General features: G+C 41.7%; 1 protein-coding gene across 1 annotated transcript in view; it reads left to right on the top strand.

Moving 5' to 3' along the window:
- Positions 1-15,470, top strand: part of INO80C (INO80 complex subunit C) — a 34,351-nt gene extending 18,881 nt beyond the window's left edge. Inside the window, exons 3-6 of the mRNA XM_042797872.1 lie at positions 5,047-5,157; positions 8,092-8,203; positions 9,936-10,003; positions 14,748-15,470. Of these exons, the coding sequence (XP_042653806.1) occupies positions 5,047-5,157; positions 8,092-8,203; positions 9,936-10,003; positions 14,748-14,879 (423 nt within the window). The 3' untranslated portion in view covers positions 14,880-15,470. The remainder of the gene's footprint in view (positions 1-5,046; positions 5,158-8,091; positions 8,204-9,935; positions 10,004-14,747) is intronic.
- The last annotated feature ends 6,401 nt before the right edge of the window (positions 15,471-21,871 follow it).

The following is a 21,871-nucleotide window of genomic DNA, read 5'->3' as shown; positions in this document are numbered from 1 at the left end:
ATGAACATAGTTACTGATGGCTGAGCTGCAGTCTTTACTGAAGTGTTTTTATTGTTATTTGGGGTAAAATTAGTGTAGGCATGTTCATCTGTACTGAAATCACACCTTCATTTGCCAGCGCAGATGTACCCTGTAATCATAAAGCCACTCTAAAATCTCTCTTGTTACAATCTCCAACATCTTATGATGAAAAACATATACTGCTTAGTGACTATTGTAGCACAAATTCCCTGTAGCTCTAGTTCCTGTGGTGGCCTGACCTGGCTGGACACCAGTGCCCACCAAAGCCGCTCTGTCACTCCCCTCCTCAGCAGGACAGGGGAGAGAAAATACAACAAAAGGCTCATGGATGGAGATAAGGACAGGGGGTGATCACTCAGTGATCACTGTCATGGGCAAAACAGACTCGACTTCGGGAAATTAGTTTAATTTATTACCAATCAAATCAGAGTAGTGTAATGAGAAATAAAACAATTCTTAAAACACCTCCCCCACACCCCTCCCTTCTTTCCATCCTTAATTTCATTCCTGATTTTCTCTACCTCCTCCCTTCCAGCAGCACAGGGGGATGGGGAATGGGGGGTTGCGGTCAGTTCATCACACGTTGTTTCTGCGGCTCCTTCCTCCTCACGCTCTTTCCCTGCTCCAGTGTGGGGTCCCTCCCATGGGAGACAGTCCTCCATGAACAGCTTCACCATGGATCCCTCCCACAGGGTGCATCCCTCAGGCACAGACTGCTCCAGCGTGGGTCTCTCACAGGGCCACAAGCCCTGTCACTAAACCTGCCCCACTGTGGGCTCCTCTCTCCACGGGCCCACAGGTCCTGCCAGGAGCCTGCTCCAGTGTGGGCTTCCCACGGGGTCACAGCCTCCTTCAGGTGCCTCCACCTGCTCTGGCGTGGGGTCCTCCCCGGGCTGCAGGTGGGCAACTGCTCCACCGTTAACCTCCACGGGCCGAGGGCGCGGCCTGCCTCACCGTGGGCTTCCCCACGGGCCGAGGGCGCGGCCTGCCTCACCGTGGGCTTCCCCGCGGGCCGAGGGCGCGGCCTGCCTCACCGTGGGCTTCCCCGCGGGCCGAGGGCGCGGCCTGCCTCACCGTGGGCTTCCCCGCGGGCTGCTCCGGTGCCTGGAGCACCTCCTCCCCCTCCTCCTTCACTGCCCTTGGTGCCTGCAGGGTTGTTCCTCTCACGTACCCTCACTCCCCTCTCTGGCTGCAGTTCTGTAACGGTTTTGTGGGATTTTTTTCCCCCTGCTTAAATACGTTGCCCCAGCGGCGCTACCGCCATGGCTGCTGGGCCCGGCCTTGGCCAGCGGCGGGTCCCTCTCGGAGCCGGCTGCACTGGCTCTGTCAGGCACAGGGGAAGCTCCAGCAGCTTCTCACAGCAGCCACCCCTGTGGCCCCTGCTACCAAAACCTTGCCACGCAAACCCAATACAGTTACATAAACCACCGTTTAAAAAAACACAGTTTAGTTATAAGGTGCACATTAAAAGCAGCTTCACTGTCTTTCTCCCTGAAGTGTATACTGAGCTCTCCATAAAGGAGGTTTACATTACAAGATCAGTTAAAATAAGCTTTAAAGAAGCTATCAAGAGTTTCACAGTCCATGGTTTCACTTTCTTTCCAGCCCTACTGCAAAGCATTTGGGATCGTCCTAGGATGCTGGGGGTGAGGGAGTTAGCCAAGAGACCGGCTGGGTAGAGGAGATGTGCCGGGGGCTGGCTGTGCGTTGGGCAGGAAGGGGAAGCTGCCCACGTGTGACTGAGGGTTACAGCACACATTGAGCAGTGCATGTTCCCCGGTGGCAGGCGCTTCCTCACCGTGCTCACGAGACCGCCGTCGCCTCACAGGACTACAAAGGGGATTTGATTACATACCGGTTTGTTTGCCCCAACACATGACAGTGAAGAATGAACTGTCTTCAAAACACTTAAGCAAACAAGCACATTTTGGAGAGATTTGTTCAACTAATGTTAAAAGTTAAAGATTACCTTTACTGTACAGTAATTGTTCACTGAGGAATCTTCTTTCAGGCTGTAAATAATATTTTGTATTATCACTGTATTATTTGCTTTCAGGAAACATGGGGTTTGCAGTATAAAAGTAGATCCATATTGGTTAAAATTCACTTGGCATCTTCCCCCCCCAACTTTAAAAAAAAGATTTGTAGATTGTTGAGACATTTTAAGTTTGTGGCTATAAAACTGCTGAGGATGTCAGCTGACACTTCTGCAGGCTGCACAGAAAGAGCATTTCAAAGCTCTGTACTTGCTGGAGTTCACTCCTCTGTGCAGTAGCGCATTATTCTGGAAGCAGTGCTTCTACTCAACTCTTTAATGTTTTTCCAGAATGAAAAGGACATTAGCTGAGTACCTCTCTTCCATAATGCTACTGCTAAAATCAGAATTTTCGTACATGCAATGCTGAGTGAGGGAACTGTCATGCCTCTACAGTATGTCCTTAACTAGCATTCAACTGTGATAGTAGTATTCAACCTTATTTGCTTCCCAGTCTGTCACAGGGCTCTGAAATCATGGTATCAATTGCATACCACTGTGATATGCAAGCTGCTCTGCAGTCCTGCACACACCAGCCTGCACCCTTTGCCTTGGAGAGGAAACCGCTGCTCTCCAGTTGTCCATGCCAGATCCAGAAGTGACTGCTGGCATTATGTCTCGGTGGGACTGGAGGATGACTTGGGTGTTCACGTGGCCCAGAAAAGCAGCAGCTGCTGCTCCAGATCCTGCTGCCTCTGCCACTGTGCAAGGGATACTGGCATAAACAAAATTAACATCTGGCCTGTAACATGAATTATCCCGACTTAGCAGCACTAATACCTGAAATCCTTTAGGGGTTGGTCAGGAAAAGAAACGACGCGTAGAATTTACATTCAAGAATTGTCCTGCCAGGAACAGTTCCTTACTTTCCTTCCCAATGTGCCAGCAAGATTAGCACTGAATCCACACAGAAAAACCCACTGAAGACAGTGAGTGTAATATGTAAGTCTACCCAGCTGCAGAATTTAAGGACTATATGTGGAGGGAAGCTTCTTCCCCTTTAACCATTTCTATTTGCTCCATCTCAAAATACTAGATACTGTTTTGAGATGTTGTTGCAATGCTACTCAAAAGCTGTTTCATAAACAACAGAATACATAGAAGACCACTGAAGGGGCAAAAGTGATAAAGTAATTAATAAAAAAACTGTAGGCTTGGATTTAAAACTGACCAAATGGTACCAGCTAAAAGGCAAGAAGGCTTTGAAGAATAGCTGTGAGTGCTGATTCCTCCACTTACAGAAATTACACTGATAATGAGCAGTAACAGAGATAATTTATTCATAAAAAGTAATCTTGTATCTCAAGCCTTGTCTTTCCCAAGATTGACTTTAATGTTTGCTGCTGAAATCTGAAGTGCTGGAAGTGTGCATGTGCGAGAATATATTCTGGAACCTAGCAACTCATTGTATAAAGCCACTTTACTCCGGATTGCTGAAGATACTTTCTCTGCTCACTGTCACGTAATGCACATGTTTCTAAACATTCATCTGCATTTATTCTGTTTCTCTGACAGTCACTGCCTTTTAATGTTGTCCTCAGCAAGGGAATAATCAAGTTTAAGCTACAGACATCAATGTTGCTTCCACCGATGTTCTTATGGCAGTATCCCCTGTACTATGAGTTTACAGAGGACTGACTCTTGTTTTGAAAATAATTATCTCTATTCATATATTTAATTTTAAAAACACTGGAAACGACTGTTTTACTTGAATGCTTCTTTATACCATACTTCGAATATTTAAGACCTCTCTTTGCTGTGTTAAGAGCAGGCACTGTTGAATAAGTGATGTATTTCCCCAAAGAAGAGTTCAGCTTGCCTAGTTCCTAATCCTATAATTACTTACGCATGTAGTTAAGAATACAAATACTTCCCTTGTAATCACATGGAGAAGGATATGCTGAATCATGGCCTTTGCTGTATAGTCTCAGTTTCTAGAGGTACTCCCATAATTCACTAATAATAATGATCCTTTTTTCTTCTACTTAAAAGAATATTGTATCAACACAGAAGGTTTTTCAGTGCAGGTTTTCACAGGAAAACATTTTTTTGTTCTAAGATTTATCTGTCTGAAGGTAAAGTAAAGAAACATTTTAACCACCCGTTCAGTAAATATTGATTTAGCTTTTATCCAAGCTTTTTGTTCTTCAAGAAAAAAGAAGAAAGGTATGAAATCCTATTGACTGAACTGTGAAACTCAGTGGCAAAATTCTCATTGGCTTCAGTATAGATCAGGATTTCACAAGGAACATTTGTGTATGTAGCATGGACTAGTTCTGATAGTGTGGAGACTTACAGGGCGCTCACAAAATAAAAAACAACATAAACTCAGCCATGCAGAACTATCAGAAATTGGTTCGACTGCCACATAACTTTTTTAGCTTTCCAATCACACACACCCCTTCTCCAACTGCTCTTCCTGCTAAATAAATAAGCCATAAAGAAAAGCTTAGAAAACACCAACTAATACCCATGTAGATTTTGTGAGGCTTGTATATAAAAATAATGCATAATAAAACACATTTTTCTCTCAATCATCACTCAGGCATGGTTGAAGCCAAGGATGGAGAATAAACTGATTAATCAATTTAGAACCTTAACAGATTTTTTTATAAAACTTATATGTTCCTGTTAATGCCTTAATAAGGAACATTCTGAAGTAGATCCAATGTACATTCCAGCTTGTTTGGGTTTCACATGCTGTCTTGCACTTTATAGAGATGGCTTTCATTAATACTGAAATAAACCCTATGCTGTTTTTACTCAGTAGGCTTTGGCCACTATTCCTCTCCTCCCCTTTATGTGTCAGTTGGAAATTGCTTGACAAATACTCTGTTTCATGCTTTCCCACTGCTGGCATGCAACATCTTTAAAGATTCAAAACAAATAGGAGGGCAGAAAAGTCAACAGGTAGGTAATACAGCAGACAGCTCCATCTTGGGTTAAACTTGCTCAGAGTAACAAGCAGTAAGATTGTATTTTTTCTTCAGAGTGCAAGTGGAGAGGCCATGAATGAAAACAAATTTCTGAACACAGACTGCAGCACAGGGTCAGTGGAAACAACAATCAAGCCGTTACCATTTAAAGATCCAAACTTCATCGTAAGTATATTATTTTAACAATTTGAAATTCTAAACTCTTCAAATAAAACATTAACTAGGATTTTATTTAACCATATTGCTAATGTAAATATTAAGAAAGTCAGCTTAACAGCCAAAAAGGTCAACAATTCTTAAGAAATTCACCTGAAGTCCATGCCACCGTATGGTCCAAAGTGCACACGGTATTATAGCATGAAAATGGCACTGGTCCAGAGACAGAACTATTATATTAAATTCTGGAACAGAGTCAGAAAACCTGCTGGATCAAGGTAAGTGCAGAAGTTTTACGGTGTGGTATCTCACAAACTACCACAGCTAGAGAGGAACAATTAATACTGCTGTGAATACAGGAATCCCGTCTCCCAGTTCCTAGTCAAGGCAGGCTGCAAAGCAATCAAAATAGAAATCAGCCAGAGTCATTAGTAACTGGCATTTTGCTCCTCTCCTGGTCCCTGAAACTCTTAACAGACCTGTGGTGTCTGTTCGTCCAGTAATTGCTAGATTTAGAAGCAAATGCTCCGTGCTCCCCAGAAGCCTGGCCTGCCGGCATTCAGAAGTCCTGTAAACTCCGACAGGCTGATGAAATACAGGCTGCTAAAACACTCTGAGGTTTAAATCGGGGAAGAAAGTGAAGGAAGACTACAGCTAGTAATGCTGACACTGCTGGGTTTGTTCTTAATATCTTTTTATCTTGCTGTGCCAGGGCCAACTCGTTGGCACACTGTACAAATGCTTTCTAGACAAACAAACTGCTCAGACTGCTGGTCCTAAGCCAGTACTTAGAAAGAAGGATTTTATCCCAGATTTCATTCTGTATGACTAAGATACAATATCCCACAGCATAAAACCTGAGTAATCGGGCATCGCACAGCTCGCTAAGCACAGGTTTCTCAGGGGGTATAAAATTAATCTCTGACTTGCAAGTTGCTCTGTGTCTGCTTTGCAGATGACTTCTGTCACGAGAGGGGCATTCAAATGTATACTTTGCTCACTCTAATCCTCCAGTGAGCACCAGCGTCTTTGAGAAATGGGGCTTATTGGAAAAGCTCGATTTGTGCCCAGAGGCATTCCATGTAGCTTCCATACAGGTTTTAAATAGCCATGAGGCCTTGTGCTGATCCTTTATTTCTTACAGCGTTGTCACCATTTCCAAGGAGGCGATACTACTGTATGCATGCTTGAAATAATAATGAATGTACAGAGCCTTTGGCAACTGCTGCAGAAATAATAGACAGTTATAATAAAACCATGAAATTGTCCTCCCCAATACAGTAACTAATTTGAGAAAAAATGTACCGAGTTTTAACTAGTTTTTTGGTGGTATGAACTGGTACTATCAATTTGGATGACTTTTTGAATCCTTCCAGCCTAACCTGCCTTAAAAGGAAGAAAATAAATCAAATAATGCCCATCTCTCATAAATATGCCCAAGTTTGAAGCATTAGCTCACTGCAGAGGATAGACTTAAAAGCAGAGAAGGAAGAAATTACCTTTTTCTAAACTTCCTGAATGGAATTTGCATCCTTTGAGAAAGGGAAGACGACCTTCTGACAGTTGTGTAGAGCAGTGAATTTCCTTGCTCCAGCTTTACCTGAACTTCACTGGTGCAGAGGTAGCTTGGTTCATTTGCATTTGTCAGTCATTACCTTTGTATTGTAGGTATGTGAGGTGATACTTAGCCCCATTCCTGGGAGGCATAAGTTCATATAAACCCAACAGTTGCTTTTGAGAAACCAGATTACTGAAAAAAAAAGTCATTATGGAATGATTTGGGGGAAAATTCATGTAATGAATTTGAATTAACAGTGTGGTAGTACATCTATTTTCATCTCATATCCCAACAGTCTCTATTTTAACAAGGATCTCTAGATTACTAAGGCATTACCCTCAAAGCAAACATTTGCTTTCTATACTGGATATCCATTTGCAAAACCCAATATATCATTAGCTCATGAGCATCTTTTCTGAATATATCTTATGTCTACAGAAAAAAGCTTTCTCATTGAATCCTTCCTCCTGTAATCCTCAGCAGTTTAACAGGCTAATTTATAAACCAATCACAGCAGAAGTGCATTTGCAGAACTTTGCTGAATTTTGATGAGACTGATGTGGCAGGTAGTAATTATTAACAGAAATAACAACAACTCCCCAATTGTAAGAACATTTTATTTTCTGAAGTAATGCTGTAAATCTGTGTCCTTTGATCATTTAGAAGTAGTACAGTATGTTGTGCAGCTTCTGTCTCTGGAGAGACATAAATAAATTACTCTGTAGCAATCACATTTGATAACTGAAACTACCATTATAGTACCTTTGGCAAGCCTTCCATTAGTGTACCTTTCAAAATGCAAAATTGTCTTGGCAGCCAACGTTCTATTTATTACTCTCTTTCTGTACTTCTGTCTTCTATCCTTCGAAAGAAAAATAAAATTTCCAGAAAGTTTCTCATAGTATTCATTATATTCTGCAAGATCAGTTGTGTTTTCTACAGTCACAGATCATTTGTAAAAGAACTAGAGCTGCTGCACCTGTAATATGCCATAAAAAGGAGAGAGAAAATTTAGCCGTGTAATCACAATTTTAGACCCAGCTTCATAGTAATAAGTTCTAATACGATGGGAAATACATACAGAACCCTGTAATCTCAGGCTAAACCTAACCACATTGATTTTCTATTTCCATGTAAAAAGCAGATTTTCATTTCCTTCAGTTAATCGTAAACATACTAGCTTTGACACAGTTGAAAAAGCTTTGTTTTTCTTGCAGCCAAGATTAAAGTGTACAGCATATTAGCCTGATGATGAAATAAGTGAGGATAACAAATGGCTCATGACAAGATGAGATGTACCAGAAAGACTATGAAATAGAAGTGTCACGCTCTGAAATAGTATTCCTTCTTTATTTTTTTTCTAAAGACCATATTTTTAATTCTAGCACTCCGGCATTGGTGGAGCAGCAGCTGGCAAGAAGAACAGAACTTGGAAGAACCTAAAACAAATTCTTGCTGCTGAAAGGGCATTGCCATGGCAACTAAATGATCCTAGCTGTAAGCTACTTAGATGCTTTGCATGTATTTATAAATAATAAAATCCACACAAATAACTTTCTTTAAAACAAATCTAAATTATTTCATCAGTGCATGCAGTATCTTGCTTGAACAGGGTCCGGTAGTACATTTAAGACTAGTCCAATCACACTCGCCAGCCCTAAGTGGAAAGTAGGGGGTAGCAAATAATTTTGAGCATTGTGACAGAGTTCAAATACATTTGGGGAGAGATTTTAATGAAGGAAATGTATTTCCTTTACTCTGAACAAACCAGGTTAGAAACTCCTTATTCCCGTCAGGTTTTTGTTACCTCTTCACTGCTGAGGAACCTCCTCCTCTGCATACAGCCCAAGCATCTTCTAACAGCTGGCAGCTGCTTTATTAGTTATATTTTAACTATTTTCAAATAGATTCTGCTAAACTACATACCTGCAGTATCTTAGCCCTCACTCTAAACTTGCGATCCAGCTCCTTATGCCAGATTCTCGGGAGATTTAAATCCTACATCCCCTATTTTGTTCAGCTCAGCTGAAACTGCACTATTAGCAGTCCTGATGAGCCGTCCTGGTTGGAGTACATCTACAGGAGCAGAGTTACAGCAGTGGTCTTAATCTAGATATACTTCAACTCTACTTGTAAAGTAGGATACTATTGAATGTAGCTGGGGGTAGAATGTGATGCTCAGATTTTACTTAAGCAATTGGAGCCATTTCAGAATTGAGCAAATGCATATACTTTTTGTCAGACTTGCTGCTTTATCCAAAAATAGTTTGCCATTTTTTGAAGTGTTTTAGATGCAACTGTTATAGAAAAATGCAGACTACTGTGTGTTCCTGGCTATTGTAACTGACAATCTGCTGATGTTGCTATTCCTATTACATTCTGTTTGCAACCGTAAATTTATAGGATTTTTTTTAGGAAGGTGGGAAGAGAAATTCAGTTGCATATTTAAAACCAACTGTCTGTGGCATTAGTGTCTTTTGAATTATGAGATGATGAGTTAGAAATTTGATATGGACGGAGCATTTGAATTGATCATAGCATCTGAATGAGGTACTAGGGAGATCAGGAAGGAGGAAGGAAATGAATCAGGTATAAGATACTTTTGTAAACATCCAAAATTGGGGATTTAACTACTTAAACATACCAACTGTACTTTAAAAATATTTATGAATGAGAGTTGCTGTCTCAAGGGCACCAAAGAACAGCAATTTCCATCATTTATTTTAAACATTCAGACAATTTTCTAGGTCATTGACTGGGCTTAAAGTGATACATGCTTAAATATTTAACTGATTTAAAAGATTACTTTGCTTTTCTGGGTTATAGTATTTCAGAGCTGCAATCTTGAGCAGTGTTTCATGGTCTTAACATACAGCGTACATATGATAATGGCTATTCTTTGCAAATAACTGACTGCAAGGGAATTCATTAAGACTTGGAAGAAATCACATTTCAAATAGCTCTCATATTTTTCCTTTTGGGGAGGTCAGTTCTGCTTACTGAACTGGTATCAGGGAGGTGAGTAGAATCAGGCTGTTGTTTACAGTGCTAACGGGCTAAATGTTTTCAGAGATAATTCTGCTTCATATTTCTTTGCCTTAGTGTTGCTAGTTAATAGAGACCTCAGAAAGTAAAGGCAACATTTTAAAGTATTGTCACGTATTTACATTTTGAGTTTACATTTAAAGATATATATAGCCCACTGAATTTATCCCTTGTTTCTCTCTAGATTTTAATATCGATGCTCCTCCTTCCTTTAAGCCTGCCAAGAAATACTCAGACATTTCAGGACTTCCGGTAAATATTTTATTTTTCTCTTCAAAATTGGCATCTCACTTTCCACAGTGAAATAAAGCTGGTGCATGCTTTTGTAAAAGCTATGCTTGCTGAGGTTCCTATTCAGCCTTGCACTTAATAGTTGTCCGGTGATTTAGGGCCAAACCCCAAATACTGTCACTACATCACAAAATTCTTGGGTTGTTAATAGATACCAGGACAGATTAAATACCTTTCCTGCCAGGTGGCTCCTATCACGCCACTCTCTCAGCCATAGAGTGCATTAGCCCCCATTGTTTCTGATTTTTTAGATTGTTAGAGTAAAAGCTGGTGGCCCACAGTTTCCATGACTCCTAACTTTGCCAAGCTTTAACCACACAAATTGAATCTTTGCATGCTGAGTGTTTGCCTGAGGCTGATTTATTTCATTGTATCTTTTAGAGAAAATTTCAAAAAGGTGTCTCAGCAAGAATGAGGTTAGGCAAAATTGTACTAATTGGCCTGGGTTAAAAAAAAAAAAAAAGTCTTGTTATCATTATTCTCAAACTTTCCCTCAGAAAAGTCAGCCTGAGACAGACATTTGGCATGGACATTTTAAGAACTTAAAATACCCCCATGCTTCAGAGCTGGAACTTGGAGTTTGGCAGATGTATAGCCTGTGTGTCACAGATGGGGTATTTTACATGATTTTGTTAAAGGAAAAAGAAAAAAATAAAAAAAAAGACCTGATTTTACTCAGATACAGTTTGCACATGCTCCAAAAAGTCTCAGTAGTTACAGTTTGGCACCTGAATTCCCCAAAGATTCTGTTGGCACAAAACGGGAGTAAAGTCATTGAATTCTGCCCAACAAAAATTTTGTATCTGCTGATGACACTGTTCCTATGTGACATGAATAACTTTACTTAAAACAAAACTGGTGTTAGTAACAGCATATCTTTTCACTTTTCACCTTAAACCCCCAGTGAGTTACTTTGCAGAATTCTATGCATTTATTACAGTTTAAATGAATGGGAATACTGTATTTTGGACTATAAAAAGGGTTAAGTAATGGTTACACTGTATAACTACTGTAACGAAAACTTTGTAACGTCAGATAGTCTTAGAATTTCTGGGTCCCTTCCTCCAGTTTAATCTGTTTCTCATCCCTAGGGCACAGGTTCAGTATCACCTCACAGAGATGCCTGTAAATATACGCACTTGTTACGCTGCTGCAGGTTAAGACAGCACCTTGCATTTTGTACACTGAATTAGGTGAAAGTCCCCACTGGAAGGAAAAATGAGTGAGCATTTAATCAAGGACTGCCTTATAGTGGCTACACAGTGCGAGGCATCAAAGAGTAGCTATAGTGCCAGCTGTAAACCTGCACATCCTTACATTTGAGTTCTTGACTTGGTAAAGTATGTTTTAATTGACTTTTTAATTTTTTAAGTAAGGCATTTAAATAAGGCACCTAGGAGGTGACGTATTTCCAGCCTGTGCCTTTGAGCACGATTTGGAAATGGAGAGGGTTGCTTGGATGGAGGCTGGTAACCCTTGGTGTTCAAGAGGGAATGGGAAAGCAACACCCCCCTAGCAGATGAACTGTCAGTCAGCAAATGAAAGAGACTGCTCACACACCCAGGGAAGATAATTCCCGCCAGGCAGACTTACAGTCTTGTGAGAGTTTTGCTTTGATATAATAGCAATTTGTTTTCAGACAAGGAGCAGGATTCACTTGAATAAGGAACTTTGCATAAGTGCCCCGACTCTCTATAAAGATCCAGTGGGTGGAGGAAGGGGGGAATAGGTGGACATGTGTAATAGTAATCAGTAGATTTCACCAAAATAGCAAAAATTCCATACTGGGTCACTTCACAGTGTTCATCTGTTTCCAGTCCTCTCCCCTTAGAGCTGCTTTGCAAGCGTTGGTAGCATTCACACTGGGTGTCGTTAGTTACTGCAACGGCTCTGGCCTGTGAGGGGCTCGTGTGGGGCAGAAGGCATAAGGGCATAAGTCCCTTTCTCTGCCCCATCTCTAAGGAACCAAATAATGCTTTCTAGCACTGGCCTTCCATTCACTTCAAAACCAGTCAGTTGTAGCTATGCGGAGATGATGATGCAGTTCATAGATGTGAGTGAAGACTGTGTCCCTACCAGGTAACGGTCAGTTTAGTCATAGGAAATAAGTCTTCCTCTCAATTCCTCAGTTTTTCTTTACCAGCCCCTCCTTTCCATCATTGATTTATGTACTCTTAACTATTCTAGCTCATTATAAATACTCTCCTTTCTATAGGAATTCATTCAGTGCTGCTTTTGTTTGCTTTTTTTGTCTTTCCACTTTTTTTTTTTTCTTCTTTATTTTCCGTCCTCTAATTGCATCACGAGTCAAGTTTCCTATTTTACCTGGCCTGCAAGGTTTATCCAGAGTATGGTAAAAATACCGTGTTTAAAAAAATCTTTTTTATTAAGATAACTGAGACATTGTGTCCTTTAAATTGCTAAGCTAGAAATGTTTCATAAGAAGCTCTAAATATATTTTCAAGATCATTTCCTTGTAAGAAGATATGTGGGGTAATAGAATATTTTAGAAATACAGTATAAGAAAAATGTCCCTATATTTTCTGTGCAAAATCTGAAAGCATTTATGTAAGAATATATTTTTATGGGAATGCTGGATTGTCGAAGGGAAAAAAAAAAGTAAAATAAATTCCTTAGCATTACCCATTTAGGAAATAATTAAATGGTCTAGCAGGCACAAAAAAAGAGAAGTGTATTAAGACAGTCTCATTAGTATATCTGCAGTTACATTAAATGCCACAATTAAATTCTACTGATCCTCTTCTCTTTCTGTGTGTAATGCAACTGGAATTAAATTTACCAATGGCCTAAGCAGAGCAGCCCATTTATATTTTCAAGGCAGCCTAGAATTCAAAAGATATTATCTACTATATTGACACTGCAAAATAAAACTAGTATTTCCAAACTTGCAAGATGAGTGTTTAGTTATTTTAACATGCAAAACAAAGTAATTTATTGTAAAGCAGATTAAAAAAAAAACCAAAACCTTCAAATGTTTATATTTCTCTTACTTTTCTGAAAATGGATCAGCCTTGTTACTATAGAAACAAACTGAAATAACTAATTGTATTTGAAAGAGCTTGTGTCTGTGGTCTTTGACTTAGTTTCTGAATATGACAAAGTTTTTTTCTTTGCAAAGTCACCTAGCTTCACTTTTCTAATCTGTTCTAATTATCGCTGAAGTAGTGGCATAGTTTGTTTTCAGAGTGAAGTCATGGCATAAATGACTAGTTACCATACATCATGTGTGCAAGCATTACGGCCCAATATGAAGTATCAGAATGGTGAGGAGCTGCCATAATATTTTTGTCCTAGATTGGTGCGCAATGCAAATTGCAGATATTGCTTGGCTAGTTTGTTACAGAATTATCCACATTTGAAAAGCAGTCATCTTGGTTAGCTTTTTCATACATGATGCCAGATTTAAAAGATGAAATAAAAATAAATTTATACCTGCTGTAACCATAAAGTTACTACCAGGGATAAATTCACTCCTAATGTCCTAACTTTGCCATTTGTTTGAAAATGGATCGATGACTTGACTGTTAGCTGACTACATTTAATTAACCTGGTGGCATTTCTTTGTAAAGAAACAAGCTACAAATAACACTTAATTTTCTGCTAAGTCTTATCAGGCCAGACAATTAACTGGATTTTTACCATGGTCAACATATCCTTTCCAACATAAAAGTGGTAGAGGGCTCTGCGTTTCAGCAGTGTGAATGGGGGAACTCTCCAGCTCTTCCCGGCCTTTTTTAGTAGCCGTGTCCTAAGGGATCTCAGCTGCCTCTGCCTTGCAGCCTGCTCCCACCTCCTGTTAAAGCAACGTACAGGAGACACTTCCAGAGCTTTGGCAGCCACTTGGTAATCCAGCGCTGAACAGGCAGCGACTGTCCTGGAGGCTGGAGGTGGAGAGAAAATACCCTCAAGCCTGCCTTCTTCCAGCCCAGGCAATAATACCCTCAAGCCTGCCTTCTTCCAGCCCAGCCTCCTCTGCTGCCCCACAGCTCGTCCGAGCTCAAGGTTTCTGTAGCAACAGGGAAGGGGAGAGGATGGAAGGAAACTGGCACCGCTCCCAGGTACCCAGGGTCCAAATATAGCTGAGGGTGCAAGCGTAGGCCAGGGTTGGCTGGCCAAACTGCTATCCTGAAAGCAGGCATCTGTAGCAAAGCTCAACGCTGAGTTCACATTTCTTATCAGTTCAGTCACAGAACCATAAGCTGAGACTCCTTTGCTTTAACAACCACTTTATAGTAAATTAAAAGCTGAGTTGTATGCAGGAAGAGAAAATCAGTCCAAAGCTATCAGAGCTCCCATAATTCAGTCTCTTTGTGGGTAATTTATTGGCAGTAGCCTGACTCTTTGGAGAGCTGCCTTGAGAGAGACTGCACAAGGCACAGAGTTGCTAGGGTGAGTTTAGAGAGTTGAGGAATGTCTTTTGCACTGTGTTTTGTATGAAGCTATTTCAGCCCTCTGTTATGTTTAATGCATTTCTAATGTGATTTTATAGGGGCCTGTTAACTTCTCATAAGTTCTGACATAAGGAGAAAGAAAAAACTACGAACTTTTGGTCATGTGATAGAATAAAAGTGCTATTACTGGGAAAAGAAACGCACTATTTTGTGGTCTTGTAATTAGACACTTTTTTAACATTCTGTTTCAAGATTTTATTTGCATAGCGTTTCTGCCATTGTTTCTTTTTCAGGCAAATTACACAGATCCCCAGAGCAAGCTAAGATTTAGCACTATTGAAGAATTTGCCTATATTCGGATGCTCCCTTCAGATGTGGTTACAGGATACCTGGCTCTAAGGAAAGCAACAAGTATTGTTTCCTGAAAAGACCAGATATTGTTGTATATTGCTCGTGAACAGCGCTGATTTTGAGAACCATGATGGAAACTGACTGCAGGACTGAGGTTCCTTAAAACTATTCATGGATTTTTACATCTGGAAGTAGTTGATGATACATGGATTTGAAGAACACATGGATTTAATTTTGATAAATGCTGATATTTGTTAGTTTGACAATTTGTAAGTAATTTGGTTTGGTGAACAGAATAGCTTAGACTTTAAAGATATGTATCTGCACCATAATGTCTGAGTTACATTAATTTCTGTAGAGACAGGGTTTCATCTCTACACTGTGTATTTTATGTACTGCTCTGGCTCAGAAGAAACAGTCATTTGAATTAAGGACAAGGTACCGAGATATCCCAGCTTCTAAACCTGCCTTGCCAGATGCACTTGCAACTTGCCTATGAAGAAGTTTGTCCCAGCTGTAAAATGAAGCTAAAATACCTGGCAAGTGCTGCTATTGTGATGACTGTTTCTGGTACTGAGCGCTGTGGAAATGAACAGCTTCACACAAATATTTGCACTGAAGAACTATCAGCATAAATAAAGTTGGACTCAAGCTTGTTTTTAAAATATCCTAATGAATATGTATTACAGGATCAAATCACCAGATAACTCTTGGTCATGACACTTTGTAGTTTTTGAGTATGTTTCACAACATGACTATTCTTCTACCTTTCCTAGTTCATACGATGTTAGTAGTAGTTAGTACAAAAAAGTACTAATTTCCATACTTTTTTTAAAACAGTGTTAAAAATATCAGGAATTATGGTGTCCAGTAGAGTTCTGACACCCAGATGTTCTTCAGCAAGGCGAGACCTCCTACCTCAGGACACTGACCTTTGCACCATGAGGTACCAGAAGAATAACCAATAGCAACTGAACGTTCTTACCCTTTAGAGGAAGGAGACTGAAGAAGAGTTTGGGCTGCTGCTGGGGGGCGCTGACAAGTACCTGTCAACATCAGAATGACTGTGATTTCCTGAAACTAAGTCTAGGGGCAAGGGAGCAGAGGGTTTTCTGCCCATTCTTTCTTTCTGTCCTCTTCCTTACGGCAAGCTGCTGATTTTGTGGTCTTCCCACTTCTGCATCTTTGTCCCAGCCTTAGATTCTTGTCAAGCTTTAATCTGGCGTCCAGGTTCAGGCTCAGCCGTTCCTAGCCTCCAACCACACAGCCTTCACGCAATACTCCACCAAATACCCTGTAGCTGTGGCACTTGCCTCCCTTAACTCACTGAGCCAGTGGGTGTTAGCCAGGAAGGCTGCTGGGCCAGTTACCACTTGCTGTGGGAATGCTCTCTTCCCATGTGTGAAAACTAGTCCCAGAGTTTGTTAGTCTTGGCCTGCCCAAATCACTAGGGAGGCGACACACTGATCATGGGACTGCAGCCCTGTCTCACCCAAGCTCCCTCATGGACATGGGGATCTTGTGCAAGGCACCTCTTCTCTCTGATTGCACAAGCAGCACACAGAGGTGACTGGTTAGTGTCTAAGCTGTACCTTAGATGTACATTTCTATGCACATGATAATTATTAGAACTTTTTTTTTTATTTCCCCCTCATTGGAAGAATAGATATGCAGAGTATTATTAATGCTAGTTTAATTTCAGCTCCAAAACAGGAAAAACAAAAATGGGACACATTGTTTAATGTAAGTCTGTGGGACTCGTTCCTCAGTTTCTGTGATCTAATATTTACAAAAACAAAGTAATTTCAAAAGTCTTTGACATGCTTACAATAGATCCTTCAAAGCCCTGGATACCAGATAATGCTACAACTGTATCACAGAACAAAAAAGAATAAGACAGGATATCTCTCTTCATGCCAGTAAGCATCCAAGCCACGTTCTCTTTGCATCCGAGCTTTAGAATGGATGTTTTTAACTTACTTTACATACCGAAGATGTCTTTATAAGATAAGCCTAACACTGATTTGAAAAGAACTGCTATGAAATTATTTATGCTTTAAATAGGCAGGCAGTAGCTCAGAAAATCATATTTCACCATCTTGTTCTCTCCCACAAATATTTTTAACATTCTTTGGGAATGACTGTTTAGGAACCCAGGCTCCCTCACCATCAGAACTGCTCCACGCGCTCCTGTGCTGTCTATTAAGATGTTGCTTCTCAGCTAATTTCTATTAGACAGTGTTTATGCATTCCATTTTCAAAACCTAAGTGTCTTACCGAATAAATCAGCATCAGAAAAGTAAATACAGTTTAGATTTGGTAAAAACATTAGTGACTCGACTCTAGCCATACGACAGCTGCTAAATCCCATTTTCTTTCCTTCCTCATTTCGTTCCTTTGTTAGCTAGTGGCTCTTTTTTCTTAGTTGTTACTACCTCACTTTTACTCATTAGGCTGTGCAGTAGCCAGCCAAGAGTGATGAGTCAGCCATCAGCACCATTCAGACTCACATTGATCAACAACAGTTTACTGTGAGGAACAATCAAAACACATTTGTTTTAGCAGGAAGCCGAGGACAGAAAAAAATCTAGCAGCCAACATGTATGATGTGGTTCTGCCTGACTAGGTTCTTTTTGGGAGCAGCATGTGGACCTGCTGCTCTCATCAGTGCCTTCTATGAGAGAACTGAGCAATACCTCCCTCTCTGTATAGCAAATAGGGGTAAGTGAAGAGTTCATCTGTGCCGTGGAGTAGCTTTAAAGTATGTTTTACTGACAGCTTTAGATGTGAAAATTGAGAAGTACATTTATATTTCTAAGTACTTATGGGACGTTATCCAGATAAACATAAATAAGTTGAATTTACATTGCAAAGAGGACAAAAGAAAGGCATTTGAAAATAGAAGCAGCGACGAATACCATTTTAGACTTGGGAAGAATGTACTTTGACCAAGAGTACTGCCACATCTGTAAAGCAGAAAGCCAGCAGTCGGGGTGAGGACTAATGTGTTCACGTACAACCACCACTGTCTGTGAAGTATCGCCCGAACGCGTCACGTGCATTTGCATCAATATGTTCCCCTGCCATCCCCCTCCATTGCCCCTGTAACGACTTCCAGCACACCAGTTGCGAAGCTCCCACGGAAATCCCACTGACATTAACGGGAACTGAGCTTGTCCAGCAACTCGCAAGGTACGGTCCAACAGACAAAGCTTTACCCTTCGTCTTTTTGGTGGGTGGAAAGCATGTTTTCCTTGCCTCATCTGTCCTAGCCCTCAGAAAGAATGGGGATGTTTGCCAGAGGCCAAGCTCCTGTTTTCCTGGGCGGCTCCCTGCCCCACACACTGCTGGGGGGGGGGGGGTCACCTCCCGCTTACTGTGAGATTTTTCTAAAACGGCGGTAGCTTGGATTTGCCTCATGCTCTGGGTGGGCCCGCTTGCTGTCTCCGAGGCCTGGACAACGCAGGCGGCTGCCGCCGCCGCAGCCGGCCCCGGGGCAGCCAAGCTGCCTTGGCGGAACTGCGGGGTACGGCCAGGGCCCCGGGGCTGGGAACGCTGTGCTGCGGCGGGGCCGGGGCGGCGGGGCCAGGCGGGCTGCTGGGGGCAATGAGAGGAGTGAAGCTCCCTGGCAGGCTGCAGCTGCTGCCTCCGTCCTCCCCATCCTCTCTAGGGGACGGGAGAGCTGGCTGCTGCGGCGCCGAGGGCTCTTGCCTTCATGATTCACTGCTGGTTCGCACAGCGGGTCTGTCCCCAGCCCTTCCCTCTGCCGCATCTGTACTAGGAATGGCCTCGGCTCCACGTCCTGGAAAGCAGCAAAATTCAATTCGGAGAGGCCTTGGGCCTCCCCGTTGCGGAACCCCTGCATCTCACTGTCCTGTATTTCCCAGCTTTCTCCCATAAGAGCGTTCTGGATCCCTACGGAGTTACTGTGTATGGGGTTCCACGGAGGACAGGAGTAGCCAGCACATTCAGGGAGATGTGTCTTGAACTCCTTGGACGGAGGCCTGTGTCAAACCCCACCAAAGCACAGGGAAATGAAGGGAAGCAAAGGTGGGGGCTTTTTACTGGTGAAGAATATCAAAGTAAAAATTAACTAGTATAAGGTTCAAAAGGTTTTTGTAAGTCCAGTCTGTTAAGAAAAAAGCTCAAACTCCCTGCATGATTACAGTCTTTTTCCTGGAGGGCTAAGTAATCTTTAAAAATTAATATAACAATAATTTATTACTAGAAAACTTACCAAAGAGTTTTCATGTAAGACCTCTAACAGTCTCTAACAATGTATATTGTTTACGTACCCGAGACAAAACAGCACATAAGTTTTTCTTTCTGAATCACTTCAAGGAAGACTTTCACAGACGCGATACCAGATTCTGGGAGAAGAACCCTGACTTAGTGCTCGTTTAAACGAGAAGAGTCAAGCGGTATCTGTACTGTTGCTGAACGCTTCAGTCACACTAAGATGATGATAACCACTGATATTAGAATTCACAGAAATCCCTTTGTATTTTTCTCATTTTAGTATGTGTCCCCCAATTAAAACACTTTTCCCTGCCTGTTGGAGAGTGGATGGGTGGGACATAATAAGATAATACATCTTCAGGTAAGAAAAACATTTTAAGGCCATTTGTTATCTGTAAGTATTGTTTGTCTTCGCTTTGTATTATCTGAGAAGTTTAGCAAATCCAGTCTTTTCAGATGATTACACTAGTGTAAATCACAACATACAGACAGCGATAGCAGTAATCTCTTGGGAGAGATAACAACAACAACTAACAAACAGTGTTTAAAGTACTGACTGGTAAGTAGTGCTTTTGTAACTGCACACAGTTTATGACCTAGGAGATCATGTGTTAAGTACAGAACATCACTTTCTCTGGCACTGTAGCCCAAAATCAATAATCTCTACATAAAAATCATGCTACTAGTGGAATAGACAATAAGTTGGTTTGGGGGCTGGCTGTGGTTACTGTTTGCCAGCATGTTCTCCTCTGGGCAAGAGCTCCTTTCAGGTGCTTGCATGCTGACTGCTGTGGCTCTGTAACTTTACTCCAGTACACCCAGCATAACACCCCAGAAAACAGTGTCTGGTTCATGGACTAGATGAAGTCTTCTCCAAAGTCCCAAATCTGGGATGCAAAAATTACTCGTTTTTTCAAGTGAAGAAATCATTTACAAGCTGCTAACCACACACAGCGCATGTGAACAATGTCCCTTTTCCATGTGAGTCTTGAATCCAAAATCATAGTTTGTGTTAAAGAGAAATAGGTGCCCCTCGTGTGGGTACTTCTGTTTCAGCACAGGTCACACACAAGCAAGTTCTCATTGTCAGGTTTTGGAATTTCTGAAGACAGCTGCTTGCCCATGCATGGGTAGAAAGCATTTCCTGCCTCATCCTATCAAAAGAAATTGGAACCCATGCACATTCAGTGTCTCTGCATAGATCTGATAAATCTACAGCAATAAACCCTTACGAGCAGAGATGCAGGCCCAGTCTGCTTGGGCAATACTTGGTGGGCATTGGGCACTGGGTAAGTAAGGGTAATGAACAGCCAAAATTCAAACATTCTCTATGATCCCATTTATAACCCAAGAGACAGTAGATTTGCAAGACAGCTTCTCTTGATACTCTTCTCCCAGGAGGAGATGCCTCCAAAAGGACACCACAAACACACACACATTGCCAACATACTGTGTGTCAGGTCATTAGTTTCATGACTAATGCATCAAGATGGCATAGAGGGGGACAGAATTAAGGATCTTTTAATAGAATTGTCTGTTGGCCGAAATCCTCTCTCGTCTTCCCCCTTGGATAACTTGGATGCTGGTAACCCCTGCGTGCTCACAGAGTGGCATGAGCGAGTGACCCCACCCACACGGAGGAGTGGTCCTGTGGTCCAAACTCCACGCAATTAGAGCAGTTAATTGTGCGAAATCTTCAGGCCATGGCTGCTTACCAAGACGCTGGAGGGCTGACTGTGCAGTGTGTGCCTGCCCTGTCCTGTGTCTACAGCTGCATCCCTCACCAGCTGGCTAGGCAAACGTGGTGGGCATGAATACCTGCAGGCAATCTCATGGTGGGAGTCTGCCTTCCAGCTCAGGACCAAAATGCAGGCACCCACTTTCAAACAACTGGGAAAAGTCAGCAGCCTCTAAGAGAGTGCCTGAATAGCAGCTCTTGCATGGGCGACCACAGAGGCAGCGTGGGATCTGATAATAACTTTAATAAAGAGGAAATCTCTGGAATTTCTGCAAAAGCTGGACTTAGACTAAGGTGAGAGGACTGGAAGTGGGACTGTAGGAGCAATCGTCCTGACAACATAAGGCTATGCTGAAGAGTAATCATTTATAAAACACTCTGTGGGTGATTCTTAATCCTCTGAAATAACACATATGGCATTATGGTAGTTTAATATTTGGAGTAAGGAACATAAGTAGAGCATAACTCACTACTTCAAATTGTGCCTTTCTGGAAGGTATGTCATGGCTGGTGATGTGGAGTCAATGGCTGCCATCAGTCTTGTGTGCACAAGTGACAGCAGCTAATAGGCACAAGCCTTGTTCTTCTCATATTAAATGGGCTTTTGTTGCTGAAGCTGGTGGTGAAGCACAATAAACCAAATATTTTTGGCCTCTAACAACCAAGAATTTGTTTGTTTGTCATGCTTCGTCTCTTCTACCAGGATGTACAAAATCAGAGAGCTAAGAAATAAATATCAGCAACTCCTATGCAGTGTTACATGAGCCCTTCCCATGAGCTTTGTAAATTAAGAATTATTACCAACATTTTAGTAAAGTACAAGATGTTCCACGTTGGTACTCTGGTTTGGCCCCGTGCTTCCTGAACCCTCGGGAAATGGCACATGGAACCCCACTGTGAATACTATCCCCCCTGGCAAATGGTTTATTTCAGCAGCTGTCTCCACATTCTTATAATTTACTTAATAATGAATTGGAAGACAAATTCTCCATGGGCCTTGAGATGTCCTTCTGAAGGATCACACTGCAACAAATCGTGCAAAGGCCATTCTTCCTGTACATTTCCTGTACGTGATGCCACTGGGACACA

The sequence above is a fragment of the Tyto alba genome, unplaced genomic scaffold (genome assembly GCF_018691265.1).
Source record: "Tyto alba isolate M040663 unplaced genomic scaffold, T.alba_DEE_v4.0 Super-Scaffold_27, whole genome shotgun sequence".
NCBI classification, from domain to species: domain Eukaryota; kingdom Metazoa; phylum Chordata; class Aves; order Strigiformes; family Tytonidae; genus Tyto; species Tyto alba.
Note: the sequence above shows the minus strand (reverse complement) of the source record. Positions and strands in the feature narration are given on the sequence as shown.